Source organism: Rhipicephalus microplus, chromosome 1 (genome assembly GCF_043290135.1).
Source record: "Rhipicephalus microplus isolate Deutch F79 chromosome 1, USDA_Rmic, whole genome shotgun sequence".
In the NCBI taxonomy this organism is placed as follows: domain Eukaryota; kingdom Metazoa; phylum Arthropoda; class Arachnida; order Ixodida; family Ixodidae; genus Rhipicephalus; species Rhipicephalus microplus.
In genome coordinates this window covers 215,346,612-215,364,311 of record NC_134700.1, presented here as the reverse complement: position 1 = coordinate 215,364,311, position 17,700 = coordinate 215,346,612, and the positions used below count along the sequence as shown (strand labels likewise).

The 17,700-nt window shown below is 41.3% G+C and overlaps 1 protein-coding gene across 12 annotated transcripts in view; it reads right to left on the bottom strand.

The window, feature by feature from the left end:
- Positions 1 to 17,700, bottom strand: part of polybromo (protein) — an 86,640-nt gene that overhangs the window by 45,100 nt on the left and 23,840 nt on the right. For 11 of the 12 annotated variants that reach the window (XM_075891311.1, XM_075891320.1, XM_075891313.1 and 8 more), the window contains exons 7-20: positions 15,179 to 15,346; positions 12,041 to 12,132; positions 11,178 to 11,489; positions 10,554 to 10,623; positions 9,968 to 10,066; positions 7,753 to 7,818; positions 7,423 to 7,593; positions 5,449 to 5,580; positions 4,746 to 4,933; positions 2,879 to 2,990; positions 2,617 to 2,787; positions 1,647 to 1,790; positions 601 to 701; positions 465 to 507 (exon numbers count right to left, since the gene is read on the bottom strand). In XM_075891311.1, coding sequence (XP_075747426.1) covers positions 465 to 507; positions 601 to 701; positions 1,647 to 1,790; positions 2,617 to 2,787; positions 2,879 to 2,990; positions 4,746 to 4,933; positions 5,449 to 5,580; positions 7,423 to 7,593; positions 7,753 to 7,818; positions 9,968 to 10,066; positions 10,554 to 10,623; positions 11,178 to 11,489; positions 12,041 to 12,132; positions 15,179 to 15,346 — 1,869 coding nt within the window. The remainder of the gene's footprint in view (positions 1 to 464; positions 508 to 600; positions 702 to 1,646; positions 1,791 to 2,616; positions 2,788 to 2,878; positions 2,991 to 4,745; positions 4,934 to 5,448; positions 5,581 to 7,422; positions 7,594 to 7,752; positions 7,819 to 9,967; positions 10,067 to 10,553; positions 10,624 to 11,177; positions 11,490 to 12,040; positions 12,133 to 15,178; positions 15,347 to 17,700) is intronic. The other variant, XM_075891319.1, reaches the window with a different exon arrangement.

Sequence of the window (17,700 nt, the reverse complement as noted above, 5' to 3'; positions counted from 1 at the left end):
AGTATGCCCATTTGTCTTTCGTAAAATGTGATATATACAATTCAAAATTATACAACCACAAGCACTATTCACTTAAACTCGCTTTGAACCTAAAATTCACTATTTACAAAAGCGCATTGTTAACCTATCTTTTCTTTTCACTATTTTTTCTTTGCTTATAATTTTTCTTATAGCAGCAAGACTGGAGTATTAAAGTTACACTGTAGAAGGGTGCTATTACCATTACAAATGTAATCATTTTCTCCCCATTTTGTCCATTTAAAAACTTTTCTTGAGCATACTATACAAATTCTCAAAATGTTCCCAGCAATTCGCATGTTCACTAAAATAAGTTTCAAGTAAAGAAGTAAAAAAGAAAGACGAGAGGACAGCATTTTTTCAAGCAAGGAACAATGAAGAACATCCCATGCTTTACTAGACGCATTTTGTGATAAAGCTGACAATCAAGAAAAGAAGTAACATACCCTGTCCAATTTTCGCTTTATAATATCCAGCGTCAGGGGCCTCCTGTAATGCACATAGCTGTGTTATACAGTTCAAAGGTTTCAGGCGTCTAAATCAAGCACTACAGAGGCACAACCACCTTAATGTAGAGCATACCTATCGTCGGAGCCATCAATGCCGACCACCTGCTGCCCCGATTCAGCAGCAGACTCCGACAGTTCAACCAAGGAATCGCTGTAGCAGCGCCCTTCTTCGTCCTGAGATCAGATTAGGGAGCAAGTATTGGCTAGCTTAAATCACAACAACTACAAAGTAAAAAAAAAATATGTGTGCGCTTTTATGTCCCAAAACGCTGGTGTGATTATGAGAAATGCCGTAGTGGATGGCTCCCGAAATTTTGACGATTTGGTATTCTTTAAGGTGCACCAACATTACACAGTCCACAGCCCACTAGCATTTTGCCTCAATCAAAATGCAACCGCCGTGTCTGGGATAGAACCCGTGACCTTCAGATTAGCGGCCAAGCATTCTAGCCACTGATCTACTGAGGCGGACATACAAAGTAAAAGACACCGATAGAACAGGTACATGCAATAGCAACCACAGCATGCGCTAAGCGGAAGCCATAAATCAGGGATACGTATTCCGACTTGATCAGTTTCACAGACGCCATTTTCAGGGAATGCTGACTGGCTAAGATGGAAGGCGGAATTCAATCAGGGCCCTTCTACACCAACTCGAATTGTTGCCGGTCGATTACTAACAATTTGCAGTTCAGGGTCAGACTACCTAACTACATGGACATTAAAAAAACAGATAAAACACATTAGGATACAAAAACCTATTAAGGCAAGAAACATACATAAGAGCACATTTGTTTTATGATAACTGATTTTTTGAAGAAAACAATGCATTCCAGGGTTTTATGTGGCAAAATCGTGCAACAATTATAATTCAAGCTGCGAGTTTAGGATTGAGAAATCATTCTGACCATGAGAAGTTATTTAGCGCGCACCCAAATTTAAGCACAATAGCACTACTATTCCATTTTGCCCACATCAGGTGCAGTCAACCCGTCCAGGAATTGAACCTGTGTCTTCAAGTTAGCTACCACGGCATATCTTGAGCTGTTTTCTACCTTCTTCGACCTTATAACCCCTCTAAAAGAAAAAAGTCAAAGGGGAACTCGTGGGGACACCTGCCTGGTGGTTGTAGACAGAGATGAACAAGTTGGTCAGCAGCTCTTGGACGAGGCCCCGGACATCAGGCACTCCACCGTCTTCCAGCTCCTCACTGCTCAGCTCCATCTTCGTCTGCAGGGCTATCCTCTGCAAGATCAGCGCGTCCTGCAGAGAGGAAATACAATTTTAACAGATGTTCCAGGACCCTTGCCTTATCGAGAAAATGGGGCCACAAAAGGCAGAAGCTGCCAGTGTAAACTAAGCAACAGTACAATTCTGAAACAATTTTTCATAGATGATGAAGAGAGAAAAACAGCAGGGAACACGTTCATAGACCAAGCAGCTGACTTTGCACTTTAATATACTGAAACTTCATTAATTAGAATTGGAAAGATAAGAAAGTAATAAAAGTAATACCAAGTAGAAATTAAACAGAGCTGCCTTCAAAAATAGGATTGAATTATATATGCATCCTAAAATGTAATATGCAGAGTCACAGAGTGCTAGTGCTGTCTTAACTCTGAATTTTTACAAGCTAGAATTACGAATTTCTGAGTAAGTACAGCTAATTCATGTGGGAACACAAAACAATGGTTAAGCACACTCGTACTGACCTGTTGCCCACTACTATGAAACATGGCATAACATGGAAGTGCCACAATCACCTTGTTTAGACTCACATTCACTCTTTGTCTCACTTCTGGAAGCAAGCAATACTTCAAATGATGAAATCAGCAATCTATTTGTCTAGTCTAAAAATGTGAAAAATTACATTTAGATTGAGACATTCTTACTTAAATCTACTTTTTATTTGGAACTGATAACCCTACCAATGTACTATACAGTTGGCCTGTCTAGATGTTCCTGTACAACGCTTGTATTTCAGCAACACTGTTAATGCAAGTTTACCGTGCAGCACAAAGTCACAAGCACACAAAGAAAATTCACATAGCCGAGAAAGAGGAAGGAGGAAAGAAAGAAGACCAATCACCTTGTAGATCTGCGAGTCTGGCTCGTTGTACTTGCACGCATTGTCGAAGAGCAACACAAAATCAGCCAGGAGATCATCCATGGACTCATACTGGTTGTACTTGAGTAGACGAGCAGCTATCCTCTCCATGTCAATAGGCTTCTTGATTACCTCGTAGTAATCAGGATACTCCTTCAGAGGGCCAAGAGAGGAAGCTATTAGGAAGCAACGCACCCTGACTGTCGCTGTGGCAAGTTTTAAAAACAAGAGAGATACCACGTACCGACCGGGAGGGCAACTTCATAAAAATGACAGAAAGCTTGCGGCCCTTGGCGTCTGTGTAATCCTTGATGGTATCATAAAGAACGCGAAGCTTGTGGTTGCGGCCCTTGTTTCTGCAATCGCCATGCATACACAAGTGAGGTGGAATTGAAGAAAACCCATTAGCACTGACCTTTCTTAGGATTATCACATGCATAATTTGCCTTAAGTTTAATAAAGCACACCTCAAACTGTTACATGAACGCACACCGTAGTGCTCAGTATGTGCAACAAGGTGCCTATGGTCGAGGGCGCCCTGAGCCATAACAGAGACACCGGTAAATGGTAAAGTGGTTGACAAAAAGTATCCGTGATAGAAATAGTGTTTATTTCAATAATTCACTTATTTTCATGCTGCCTAACAGTGCTGGTGCCACTTAAACAACAGACACCTTGTTGCAGCCAGTTTTGGTGATGTGATCTTGCATTACTGGCACCCACAATGCACAGTACAGTACACCGATAATAAAACAGTCTAGAAGTGACTGACTGCACTCAGTTTAGAAACAAAGATCATGGCAATGATTCTTTTACAAACAGACGATCCCCAAATGCCTCACAGCAGGCATATTATAAGCTTATAAAAGCTTACTGCAGTATCCCAAGCAAGCGCCCCCCCCCCCCCCCCCCTGATGAGAGAAAACTTGACAAGATTTGGAGGAGATCCCTAGCTATGTTATGAATTAAAATTAAACAAGATGGAAGAGCCACTAAAAAATTACGGCATATTCACGGGGTGAATGATGATGAATGGGCGAAGCTCCGGAGGGATTCATCGGTAAACTGTGAATCTTCCGTGTAATTCGCCCAGTCGATCATCATGTAAAGACGTGAGAAACGCTGTGTGTGTATATACACAAATCAACTTTTATTTGTTCTTAGACGATGGATGGCTTGCGATGTCCCTTGCCTCGCGCGCTCGCACATCGGGATTCTGTCTGCGAGCGCGCGCTGCTGCCGCCTTGCGCTCTCTCCGCTGTGCAGCCTTATCCATCCGGCGACTCCGAGCGCGCGCCAACAGCGAACGGATTTTATTACAACGCTCCCCCTAGCGTACGTCGCCGCACTAAATCGAACGATTGCCTTCAACCAATGACACGCGCCATATGTGACATCATTCCTATTTTATAAGATCTCGCGTCTTTCATCAACTACAAGTACCGCTTTCTAGTTTATAACATCTTGCATCTTTTCATCATCAGCTACAAGTACCACCATCTAGTAAACACTACAAGAGCTAAACGAGAGGTGGCTACATACAGGAGACGGTACCGCCATCTAGTGAACACTGCAAGAACTAAACTAGAGGTGGCTACATACAGGGGACGGTACCGCCATCTAGTGAACACTGCAAGAACTAAACTAAAGGTGGCTACATACAGGCTACAGGGGACGCACAGCCCACGCCCTAAGAAGCTTCGCCCCTAAAAAAGAAAGCACACCATGCTTCTAATGCAATGCTTTGCTAAATACCCATGCAACCACTGTTTTCATTTATTCTCGTCAGGCGAAGAAAAACAGTGAATGACAAAGTAAAAATGTGAATGCGAGGTTCACTGAGCCACCGAGAGGCACCTGAGAAAGCGAAAATGATGGAAGGGCAGAAGGGGCATATATTTGAAATTTCCCAAATAAAAAAAAAGGGGGGGGGGCACTTACTTACAAATTTCCATACATTTCTCAAGTAAGTTAGTTTGAATTCACCGTAAAAAAAATAATAATAAAGGTTAAGTACCCACACAGACTCAGGTGAATGGCGAGAAAAGAGCAAAAGACATGCAACCAGAAAGAGCCAGGGCAAAAAGTCGAGAAAGCGTAACCATTCTCACCGTCTAGGTCGTGGCACGGCACGTGGCGTCATTGGGTCATACAAAGAGCCCAGCTCGCGGATTTTGTCTAAGAGAGCACGCTCCAGAGTGTCAGCATCGCGGTAGATCTGGGAACCCTCTTCGTTGTACAGCCGACAGTTGGAGAACATGAGCTTTACGTCAGTCACCATGGATTCTTCAGATGAATACTGCACCGTAACACAAAGCAGTCCACATCGTTGTACCACTGGAAGTGAACTGCTAAACAGGGCTAAGATGCTTTTCTGCGTACTGCTGGCACACTTTTAGCTGTCCAGCAACCGGAATACACTAGGTAACTTGGTATAAACTGACAGAACAGTCAACAAGAATCCTTTCATGCTACACAAAACAATAAAAGACTTTGAAAGCTACCAGGTTGAGAATACTTCATGCAGAGCATGTTTCTAATAATACATTACTTCTTAGCATAAGTGGTGAACGAACTAGCAAAATCTAGTATTAGCAACCCATCTGTCAGTTTCTAGTAATCGACTACCTTAAGTATTTCTGTCGATACAACTGTTTCGCAGCTGATATTAACATGGCCGGCTTGGTGCCTACGAAACTACGGGTTTATTAAACAGCATCATAATAAAGAAGAAATAAAATTCTGGGGGCGACAAGTATAAACATGTTAATTCCCGGTTCAGTGCTGAAGTGACAGAGGAAATGCTACGCATACCTTATTGTTCTTGACATTCTCGTGGATTGTTTTCATATCGATGGGGTTCGTGATGACCTCATAGTAGTCTGGGTAGTCCTTACGCGAGGGCTTCTCCATAAAAATGGAAATTAGTGGACGCCCCACCTCGTCCTGCAAGAGAAAATAGCCAACAACCCGCATGACCATTTCTTATGCCTAGTGCTGTCCTTCAAGGCAGGAATGACTGTTTGTAGAATTGTCAAAAAAATATTTAACAAACACTTAAACTGAGCATTTGCAATGGAGCTAGAGGGTTGGAAAGGAAGAATCATAGCAACGATGACATTGGCATAGCTGCAAATGCTTGCAGTGCTAACTATAGCTGGAAGAATAAAAAAGTCTTTCCTCAGTTACCTATTTCAAAAGAAATCTTGCTTAAAGAATCAGGAGACCTTAAAGAGATTGCTTCGTCCAACTAAGCTGGACTCGACCTATATGCAGCACTAAAGACACAAGCTTTAGATGAGTAGAGTTCATACAGTTGCGAGTCAGTTTTGCATGGTTTTTAGACATAGGTAAAAACAAAGACGAAAAAGAACATACTTCAGAACAAGGTCTTCCAAACAAATAAGGCCAGTGCAAGATATGCTGAACTAAGCGACGTGACGTCTTTAGTAGGCTTGTGTGAATACTGAATTTCAGGTATGAAGAGAATTCGAAGCGAATAGTGATTTTCGTCGAATAATTTCAAATTGAATTCGAATAGAATTTATGTCGTATAAAAAAAATGGGCATATTTATCATGATCTAACTAACCCCACAATATCTATTTTTTTAAAACAAGGCCTCTATGCAAGAGCTTTCTTTTTTTTTCCCCATTCAAAGGAAGTCAAAACAACTCTTAGAAGTAGCAGGACTTGATTTTCAGTGGGATCAAAGTGATAACCTGTAAAATACATAACATTACTTATTACAGCTAGAGTGTACAAGCCAGCAAAACAAGCTTTTAAGCTTGAAAAATGATCAATCGATTTGAGGATAATATGCTCATTGAAGGGGACCCTGCAACAGTTTTTCAAGAAATGGATTCACTAAAGAAGCTAATTGCCTTATAATTAACTGCCGCATAAATTTGTAGAATCTGTACAGTATGAGCGGAGTCGCAAAACATGCTGCAATTGCATTCTTTCTTCTCGTCTCAACGAAAGCGCTCGAAGCAAAGCCGGAAAAAATGGCATAGGGAAAGAAAATATGTCACGTGCATGTTGTGACCTTGAGCACTGTTTCTCTCTCTTTTTTTTTTCTTTGAGTATGCGGCTTTTCAGTGCAATGGCGCATGTATGCATGGACATGTCGCGGCCACCCGCAGCGGCACCAGTAATGAGCGAGCGCCCCATGGTCAAATCAGTCAATGGCTGGTATAATGGCTGTGACTAGCGATTTTTGACATTGTGGCGTCGTTTGCCGAGAGAAGAGAGCAATTTTTATCTGAATTTGAGAATTTATTGTTAATTTCAGGTCCCGTGCTGTGCTATAATACTTAGCTTGCGTGTTCTCGGTAGCCTCAACTACCGATCGGCAGCGTTTTAAAAAAATGTTGTAGCGCCCCTTTAAACTTGAAGTGGGGCTTCGCAGCAAAGCAAACTTTTTCTTTATAGGTGCTTTCACTGCTTAGCACCACTATACTGCAGTGAAACCACCTATTCGTTCATGCCGAATACTTAGCAATATTCTATCATTTAAGTTCGAATCGAAGCAAATTCAAATACTCTACTATTCGTTCGAATATTGGAAGCATTAGAATATTCGCACAAGCATAGTTTTTAGCAACAGTGTAGAAACAATAAATCAAGAAACATGCTATGAGAAAGACAAAGTTTCAATTATTGCCAAAGCAGTGCAGAAAAACAAAGCAAGCCAAAGCTAGGCTATGGGAGAAGAGTGTGTATAATTTAATCGGATGGTGCATCGTAGACATTCACAGTAAAATCACCACAAAGAGAGACAGCTCACAGTGTAGTTGAGCAGGGTACGAATGAGAACTTTAAGCCGCTTCTTAAGAGTGGACTCTGTCGATCCAGGAGGCCGCCCTTTTATAGGTGTAGTGTTTGGTGGGGTCGAAACCTTCTTTGATTTGCGACGAGCTTTGTCGCTGTCAGCATCCCCACCATCGCTGTCCGATTCCTGCAGAGAGAGATAAAAAAAAGCAGCATGCAGCACCTATAGCCTCCTTGAAAGCAGATAAGTTTCTCTCACATAGCACGAACCACATAAGATGCGTAAAACATCTGTGCCAAACGTCGTTTTTTTTTTTTTTTTCAAAAGTTGCATTTTGTTGCTTACCTTCATGTGGATGTTGATGAGTTCCCTAGCTTTTGCCTGCATGACTTTCTGCAGCCTGGTGGCATCCTGGAGAGATGAAATATTTGCAATCCAATATGTGATGAAATCTGAACAATACTGAATCTTCTAAATGCTAAAGTGTACACCACCTATAAAACGGCATAGCAGACTTCCTAAATTTTAAGTAAGTGAGTTTATTTATATAGAAAAAAAGTACAGAACAAGTGCATCCCTTAGCATCGCAGGTAATGTATAATAAAAGTTACAGTTGGGGAGAGGGGTTATTGACGACGGGAGAGGGGAGGGGCTTCTTGGTCATGGACAGAAACAGAACATTTGTGGACACAGCACATACTAACCCAAAAGCATAACAGTAGGACCCCGCATAACAGTAGGACCCCACTGTCGTGTGTGCACTATGAAATCGCCTTTTCTTTTTTCTTGTTATCGCCTGTTAACTTCAACTTACATTGCAAACCGCGTCATATTTTCATTGTGCTGCTACGCTTTGTAATGCGTGAATTAATTTTGTGTGATCTGTAAAATTTCACCAATTACCCCCCTTAGTCAATGCCCTGTAAAGGGCCTGTAAGAAATTTTAAATAAAAAAATAAAAAACTAAGACTTTAAGGGGACCACTCAAATCCATCATATAATCGGAAAACTAAGATTATAGGCAGCGACACTCAGCCTTGCCCAAAACAAAAAAATGGGTACAGACAGCCTGAATAAGCCCACGGCACGACCTTGTGCTTCTGCAAGGAAGGTAGATTAAATAGTTCTTGCCAGTGGCAGCTAATGGCAGCATTACATAGTTGGAGGGAATCCTTATTCTCAACTTCAAAAATCAAATCCAACGCACATGTTTCTACTGATAAAGTCTGAAAATTGCCTGTGCGAAAAAACAAAACCACAACTGCGTTGGCAACCGCCTCCCATCAGAAGAGTTTGACACAGTGTCATCGCTATCACATAATGGCGACAGACCATGAGCTTGTACAGAAAGCCTTCGTGCGGGACTGAGCTGTGCACGTTGTAATTTGTTGGCTTGCGAAATGCAACTAGTGATAGCTGTTATTATGAACGTTGACGTCAAGTGAAAGTCATTTTGCACGGTGAAAACAGCAGGGTCACGCCCTTACGTGTATCTAAGCTTGTGACTGCGAGTGCAACAAAGGCTGGAGATCAGCTGTATGTCGACCAGTAAAAGTTTCCACGGACTGAAAACGTGAAAATATCTTTTCGGCCAGCTTAAGCTATTCTGTGTGGTTATTGCTTGACGAGGTAATGACCCTGGATACGTACACGTGCGATCCAAACGTATGTAGAAGCGCAAGAACATCCAGGAGAATAAACTTTCCATTCTAAAAAGACACCCCGTCTCACACTCTACTTTTCTAATCATCGACCGCCGGGAATGCAAGTTCATATTTTGCTTTTGCGAATATTTGGCCGACATTTATTTCAAGTAAATGCGGTTTTCCTTTCTGGTGGAATATGAAAGCCAACGTAAGATGCGGGATCGTCGTAAAGCAGCGTCATATTACCAAGGTTTTCGATACATTATTTCTATGGAAATTTTGCAGGCACCTAACTGATTCGTCGTAAAATGTGGGTCGTCAGGAAACTGGGGCACGTGGGATCAAAGTTTCACTGTACTTTGCATCCTTTCACAGTCAAACCTCGCTAGTTCTGAAAACAGAACAATCCAAACTCATCCTGCAGTTCTCACAAGTGTATGTATTACTTATTGTCCCATCTGATCTCTTTACCTGCACTCTATTTGAAATCTCTGAACACACAGGAAAGCAAACGTGACACAAGCAAGCCATAGCAGCATTACCATCAAACTAAGACAAAGTTAAGGAGTGCTGAGCAAATATGTTTATTCTTGTGTTTACTGTTGCATGTGACACTGCTTTGGCTACATTTCACTAAACACTGACACAATTAACAACTGTGTTGTTAGGTCTTCACAGCAGTTGAGGCGGGTAAACTAGGTAAATCTGGTTCAGTGCCATGCCCACCATGCAGAAAGAATAAATAAAGTAAAAGTGCCATGCATAGGGCAGTAAACTAAAAAAAAAAGAACAATGGCAACTAAGAAATTTACTGTCAATTCATGAAATTATTATCAATTAATGCATGACCATGAGCAACAGAAGAGACAGATGTCACCCCTAGCAATACCCAACGTGCTTGTGCTAAAGCTCACCTTGAATATTTTGGAATCTGGGCGATTGTACTTCTTAGCATTCTCAAAAAGGAGATTGAAGTCATCCACCACTTCCACCATGCTTGAATAGCCTTCAGACTGTAGGGAATAGAAAAACAGTTTTTCATTCAAGACATGTTTCATTAAACAATGTGCTGAGCTGCAAGAATTCGTAAACGGAAGTAGCTTGCTCGAGACGACTTTTCGACAAGTGAACTTGTTTTCCTCAAAGCTGACACTGAGTTCTAGCCTTGAAAGAGACAAATCCCCTTGATTAAACGTTGAATGGAGCACACAACCTCCGTTTACAGATTACTTCATTGCAAGCTTTTGTCGTCCCCTTCCTGTCATTAATGTGTTGAGCTGCGATTCCTCAAAAACATGTTAGGTTTTTCACACCTTTTTTTTGTACTTTAAAGCCATACAACTGCAAGTCATGTTCCTGTAGCTTGGACTGGCACTCTCCAAAACGTATCTGACAAGACGCATAGCCAAAGTGTTTAACACAGCCATTAAGCATATGAACATCAAGTGGCTTCAGATATTGAAAAGATGCACCTGAAGCACGAAATTAAACAGCACAAACCTTTATTTTTCCTGCAATCTTGTTGAGAGATATTGGCTGCTTGATTTCTCTGTAGTAATCCGGGTACAGCCTGCAAAGCACCAAACCAGATATTTATGAGTCAATAAATGCAATAGCTATCCAGAAACTTGTCAAAACAAAACCAGGATGTTGTGCTGTGCTACAAACCATCCACTGCCTACACTCGTACAGAAGCATATCAATTGTACAAGACAGTATTAAAATGCATGCAAAGAAACTTTTTGCAAAGGCAGCTACGACTTCTTTTCAATTCTGAGTGTATTACAGCCGCTTTACTGCTTGTATTTTATAACTAAATACAGAAAAAACAGCATTATTTGTATCTGCACTGTAGCAAAGACATCCCAACTGGTACGTTATCAGATCTGTAGAACTGACCGTTACAAGCAAACTTGAAGATGAGGTAAGTTGTGAACGATAGCGTCCTGCAACTAAATAAAATGTCTCTTTCCGCAGCAAAGTGAACCATATGTGACAGTTGAATTGGAACTTTGACCAAATGCCCATTGATCTTTATATTCAAATAAGAAACAAAGCCACTAATATGCACAATGCTAGGATGACACTGGTTGATAGTAACACAAAGATTTCAACAAAACTCACTTTTTGGATGGTAGCTTGACGAATGGCTCGGCAAGGAAATAGCCTTGGCACTGGTAGTTGCGAACGCCTTCCAGTAGTTGCCACATGGGGCTGTTGACGGGGTCCTCAGAGTTGGATTCGTTGTCGCTCTCTTCCGCTGCCGAACCGGCTGCCACTGCTGGTGTTGGCGTTGCTGCTGCCGCTGCTGTTGCGACATCCCCATCAGCAGCCGGAGCGACTACTTCTTGCTTTACAACAAGCGGGTCAGCATCCTCATACTTCAATGCGGCTGTAATGGCTGACAGCTTCTGGTGGCTCATTAGACGGCGCGACCTGCAAAGGTTTTGCCGAAAGAAAATTTTGAGAACAGCCGTTGTTAGAGCAGCCTTCGGAACTCAAATGTGATACATACAGAACAAGAAACATAAAGCAGTTTAAGTCGCATGGCTGCGTAGTTCTTACAGCCAGGCAATCTGAGCTGGTTCATGTGCAACAGTGTGCACAAATTTGCAATTTTGACAGCTTGCACGTGCACAGCTTCTGCATCAAAAAGTGCATCCTTTAAACATATATGTGGGTGAACATTTTAAGCAGATGAACATGAAACAACATGACACATGGCAGCACATGTGTAAGGTTTATGCACATCTGCATTAGCGTAGGATTCAACATTCAGGTCTAAAATCAAGGAATACAAACAAACAGTTATAGAGCTTTGCACCACATATAAGCTAACATCAGTAAAGAAGACTGCGTGAGAAGTTAGGAACATACAATGAGAACGTACATAGGACAAAAGCACATAACGAAGAAGCATAACTGCACACATGTTACATGTGTGCCATAAAACTTGAAACAAGGCAGAGGTGACAAATGCAACAAACCGTATTCTCTCGCTGCACTTTCCAGGTGCATTTTTTCTCTGGTCGATCTCCGCTTTTTTTATTCGTATCACTTTCTTCATTGCAGTGGCATCCTGAAAATTACAAAAAGAATAGGCATACCAAAAAGAGGAAGATTGCAAGTTGCGAGTGTTGTGATTTCTTAAAAACATCACACTTGGGGAAGACTGTGGCTGCTTCACATCACTAGCAGTTGCAAACTTTATTAAGCATGCACAAAATGTCAGTTTAGTACGACACTTTTAAAGCTTTCAGGTGTGCCTAATAAAAACTGTATCAGCTTTTGTAAGGCATACTATATATAGTTTTTATAAAACTTACACAGAGCGAGAAAATGGGAATGAAAACGGAAAGGAAATGGACACTTATAGTTCATAGGTTGATTGCTATGAGGTTACACTAAAGAACTCTTCAGCAGCTAAATCTTCACTTAGCAGTATTTCTAGCAAACATTTGGGGTGTGGCTATTATACAGATAAAAATGTGAAATATTAGCAACTTAGGCAATCCTTTATCAAAGTCTACCTGTTGGCTGTCTACACAGGTTAAAATTACTCATGGCATGTTGCATTAGCCTAATTGTGTGTGTATGCAATAAATAAATAAATAAATAAATAAATAAATATACCACTACCACTATATATATAGTTGAGACCCTCTACAAGTAACAAGAGCACAAAATCCACTGATACACAACTAAGCGTGAGACCAGGGTAAAATGCATTAAGTGTACTTTATCAGGAAGATTACTTTTTTTACTGCCACAGCATACAGGTGCAACATGCACACAAGTGAATTCTGTTCCTGTTCCTTTTTTTTTAATTTTATTTTACAGTTTGCACTTAAGTTTGGTATTACCACAGCTTGCATGTAGGTTCAGTATTACCACAAGAAGTGATTATTATAAAATGATTACCTTAACCAGCGAGTTTTCACATCATTGAAGAGATAACTGTAACAGCTCAAGAAAACATTCCCAGAATTTATTCACAGCATTCCGATTTCTATGCCACTGCACATTTAAAAGTGTCTGAAAAGTTTGATCTTCTGACATTCAGAAATCTGTACCAAACCAAGCTTTCACACTGTGGTGTGCATGTCGAGGTATTAGTAAGATTTTTCATACCCCTCCTTAGGTTTTCGAAGGGCTCTAAAGGGGCTACAGATTGGTAATAATATGGACACAATTTTTTATTGCGATATAGCATCAAAACATAACACATACACACCTGTGCAGAAGCCCTAACACACAAAATCTCTGACAAAAGTAAAATGCTCGTAAGGATTACCGGATGCAGGGACCACACCAAAGTAAAGAGATGCTGGCTTCTTGCTTTAAATGTTGCAAAAAAAAACAAGTTAAACACACATACATGTTTACGAATGCGGTGCCAGTAACTGCAGCATGAATAGTTATTTTACAATACAATGCAGCTTGTCGGAGGGCATTCCAGAGGTTTCTTGAAAAATTACCAAATAAATCACTGATAATATATTAAAAGAAAAAAAAAACCAACTGCTGTGCATGCCAACTGAGCATCTGAGCAGTCAGCAAATGAATATCAATGCAGCAAAAAAAAATAACATACAAGAACTTTCATGCAAAAAAAAAAATGCTAAAGCTATTATTAGACAGCTCGTTCATAAGCATAGGTGCCTTTTCTTTTGACACAACTGCGGCATTTTACAATATTGTCATTATCCTAGCCATTCTATCCTCATTTTAATCTCATTTTCAAGGTGCATCCAACATGTACAGAAGACAAACATGTTATTGCTTGACTACGTGTCACATTCCTGCCTACTCCAACCTCAAGACAGCCTAATGAACGTGTGGTGATACTAACAGATTCAAATTGTGCTAACTAAGCTCTCAAGATTTCTTTTTAGTTATGACGAATAAGAACAGCTGAACAGCAGCGTAAAGCTATACCCAAAGACAAACTCTGTGTGTTTGATCATCCATAGAAGCCTTGCTGCAAAGCAGCTGTAAGCTTGGAAAGATAGCCCATTTCATGCTTTTCAAGTGCTTCAATGGCACTTGATGTTGGTTCGAGTTGAAGTACTTACTAATGCTGAATTCCAGTGGCAGGTCCAGAATAGTCCGCTTTATTCGAGACAATGCACTCCTATAGCAGGGAGCACTCACACCAAATTCAAATTTAGAACACCCACGCTCTAATGTGAGAAAGCATGGGTGCACCAACGCGCGGGGAAGTACTGGCATTTCTAGAACCAAAGCAACGCTTTTTTATTTTAGCAAAAGAGCAAAGATTTTAGTTGCCCTCTTATGATGCATTCGTACATGAAACTGAAGTCACTTTATTGAACTAAAATTGAGGACCAAACCAGAGAGCATTTGAGCTTATCAAGAGGCTTAACTTTTCACCTTTTTATTCAAGTGGTCGGTGGCTTCCACTGGAAGGTTCACTAGTTACGACTAGGTTTGGCAAATGGAACAGACAGTTACACACGACTGGAACACAGATGTAGCAGGATGAAAGAAGTTCTCCAGCTATCTATCAGTAAAGCATGCACTAAGTGCAGCTTGTATTCTTTCAAATGCACACACTTGAACAAAAAAAAAAAAAAGCAGAAAATATTGCTCTGGATCTGCCATCCACATTTACCATGGATATAAGCACATGCTGCAACCTGCCACTCACTTCCTTAGTGCCATTCTTTCTTTATCTTGATGTCGTATATAGTATCTATGTATCTTCTGTAAGTAAGACATAAAATCCGAAAATGTACAGAAACGAACCTATGGTGTCGTTATGTCACAGTGCACATGGTTAATTGGAGACACCACATGCCATCTGTGTATTTTAAACATACATTGGTGCAAAAAAAAAAAAGCCGTGAGGTGTGAGCAACAATTTTTCACCACAGCCAGCCCCCTCCCTCATGCCCAAACACGGTACGTACATGCAAAGACACATTCTCTAAAACCATTCTCATCCACAACAGGGCAATCACATGCGTCGATCGATGAAACGGAGTAAAATTGGAAAAAGGGGGGCAAGAGAGGAGCATGCAATCTTTTTTCCTCAATTTGTTTTTAGAATGAAATGAATGACAGTGTCCCCCGGGGAGAGCAAGCAAGAGAGGCCCGCGCACCTTGTATATTAGCGAGCCAGGCTCGTTGAAAGTTCTAGCATTCTTGACCAGAAGCATCAGGTCGCGTTCCAGTTCAGCCAACGAGGTGTAAGTGCCCTCCTGGATGCGTGTCGCTATTATCTTCAAATCCACCGGCTCGGTGATTATCTTGTAATACTCCGGGTACAACTGCAAACAGCCAGAGAGAGGATCAGGAACCTTTTCTCATAGTCTGGAGGTGTCCCCGAAGGTGCTTGAATTTTTTTGTTTTCCTGAGATGCTATACGGGCGGGTAAAAACTATTTTGTAGTGTTTAGTAATTTAAGAAACTGCGACAGAACTAAACAAAGGATATTTTTTAGGGGGCTCATGTCCGTGTTGAGCTTGACCGAGTGAAGATGATTACGCCCTGGCCTGTCTGTTGGATAAACTTAGTTGCAACAGAACTACTAAGGTGCGATGGTTTATTTGATATGAACTCATACTACACTTCGATAAAAGCATATCTAACAGCACAGCAATATTTCAACACATGCTAATTCCACTGCAATCTGGGTTGACCAAGATTACTAAGCAGTCAATCTATGTTTATTTGACTTTGAATGCGAATGGCGAAGTTGCTCAGACTATCCAGTGAACTGAGTGAAACATGAACTGGGAAGAATATTCAAACCGATAGTTAATTCACTTGGCAGTATTTGTCCTATTATAATATGCTTCTGAGTATTATAATATGCTTCCGACCCTCTATTTATCAGCTTGAAGTAGGAAACAAGTGTAGAATTTACATTAGAGCTCAAAGACAAAGAAATCTATTGCATCACTAATGCTTCTTTTATGAAAAATAAAGATAGCATGTAAAAAATTATTGCAGAACTTTACCTTAACAGAATAAAAATTTGTTTAAAATTATGGTAGGTCCATCGTCAGCACTTTCTTAATGTCTCAAACCAGATTATGTAGTCTTCAAAACTGTCCATTTGTGCATTTCATATTCTGATTTATAGTGGTGCAAATTGTTGCCATTGGTGTACAAAAGATAATTTCATTTCGTATGATTTTCTACGATCAAAAGCTAAAGGTGTCGCATCACTGTGATGTTACGCAACAACTTGTTCGCTAACTTCCTGCGATGACAACAGCAATGACGCTAGCTTGCGTTGACCCGACAGTGCATTGCTGTTAATGTCATGGACGCAGTTTTGGTTATTGTATTTTACTATACTGCGGACACAATTTCGCGACTAATATCCTGAATGAAGAAAACTCACAGAGTATAACACTTGAGTAATTAATTTGACCATTTGTAGTAAGTTCCTGTTCTTCCTTCAAAGCTCACCAAGGACCGTTGAAAATAGTGCTTCCGATGAGGAGATGATACCTGTTCAATGCATTCATGGTTTCTAAAGTACCTCCTGAACAGATGCACCACTAACATTGCTTTCACGATTCACAAATTCGTCCTCCTGAATGGCTAAGTAAGAATTACCGTATTTACACGCATAACTTGCGCCCTCGCATAATTTGCGCATAATATTTTTCTAGATTTTCGGGAAAAAAAATATTGACTCTCATATTTCACGCTCCTGACCCGCCCGAGCCAGCTCGCCAGTGCGCACACCTTTGGACCTTTCGATGCTTCAGCTGGGCATGTGCCTCGCCGAGCAGACGAGCACAGTCAAACAGGCTGCCAGTGCGAAGTCCCTGCTTCCAAGGACTTCCCCGAACTAGGGTCCCTAGAATACCGCACCTGGACACGAACCCGTTGACGGGTCGCCGAAACTGTTTGAGCGTTTGCCCCCTCTTTTTCACAATCTCTACCATCGCGATAATGGCGAGAATGCACGCTCATGTCACGGCATGGACGACTTTCTGCATCGGAGACGTGCATGCGAGGGCTTGTCGCGCCAAGTGTTCCCCTCGTTTTCTGCGTCCAAGCTGCAACGCGCCCTCGGTCGCTTTAGAAAGTTTATGTTTCGCCATCTGGCCGAAGAGTTTTGTTGGTTTCTATGCGATGTACTGCAGTAATTATATATACGGGGAAAGTGAAGCTCGCTGTTGTGAATTTCGCCGAGGAAAGCGGGAAGCGTACCGCTGCAAAGCAGTTCAAGGGAACGTACTTCAACTTGACGACCGGCGCGACCAGTACACTAGAAAGCAGGAAAGTGCACGCCTCTAATGCAAGTCTCTTGCCACTGAATGAGGCCGTTTCAATTATGTGCGGATGCTTAATTTTTCCGGTAATTCCATGTCGTGAGGCCTAGTTTCTCCCAGCATTGTCGAAAAAGCTTCAAGAAGATACAATGATTCCCAATCAGACTTCGGGATCATTGATTCCCGCTAGACCGTGCATGACAGGATCCGACTGGGTAAAGTACGCACTGATTCTTTCAAAATTAACAAGCACGCTTCGTTTTTGCTTCAATTTATTTCTTCTTTTTTATATATGTATATCCTGCGCATGTTAGGACTATGGCACAATATTTCATATGCGCTGGCGAAATCCCCGCGTAATTTGCGCATTCCCTTCTTGGGGCCCCAAT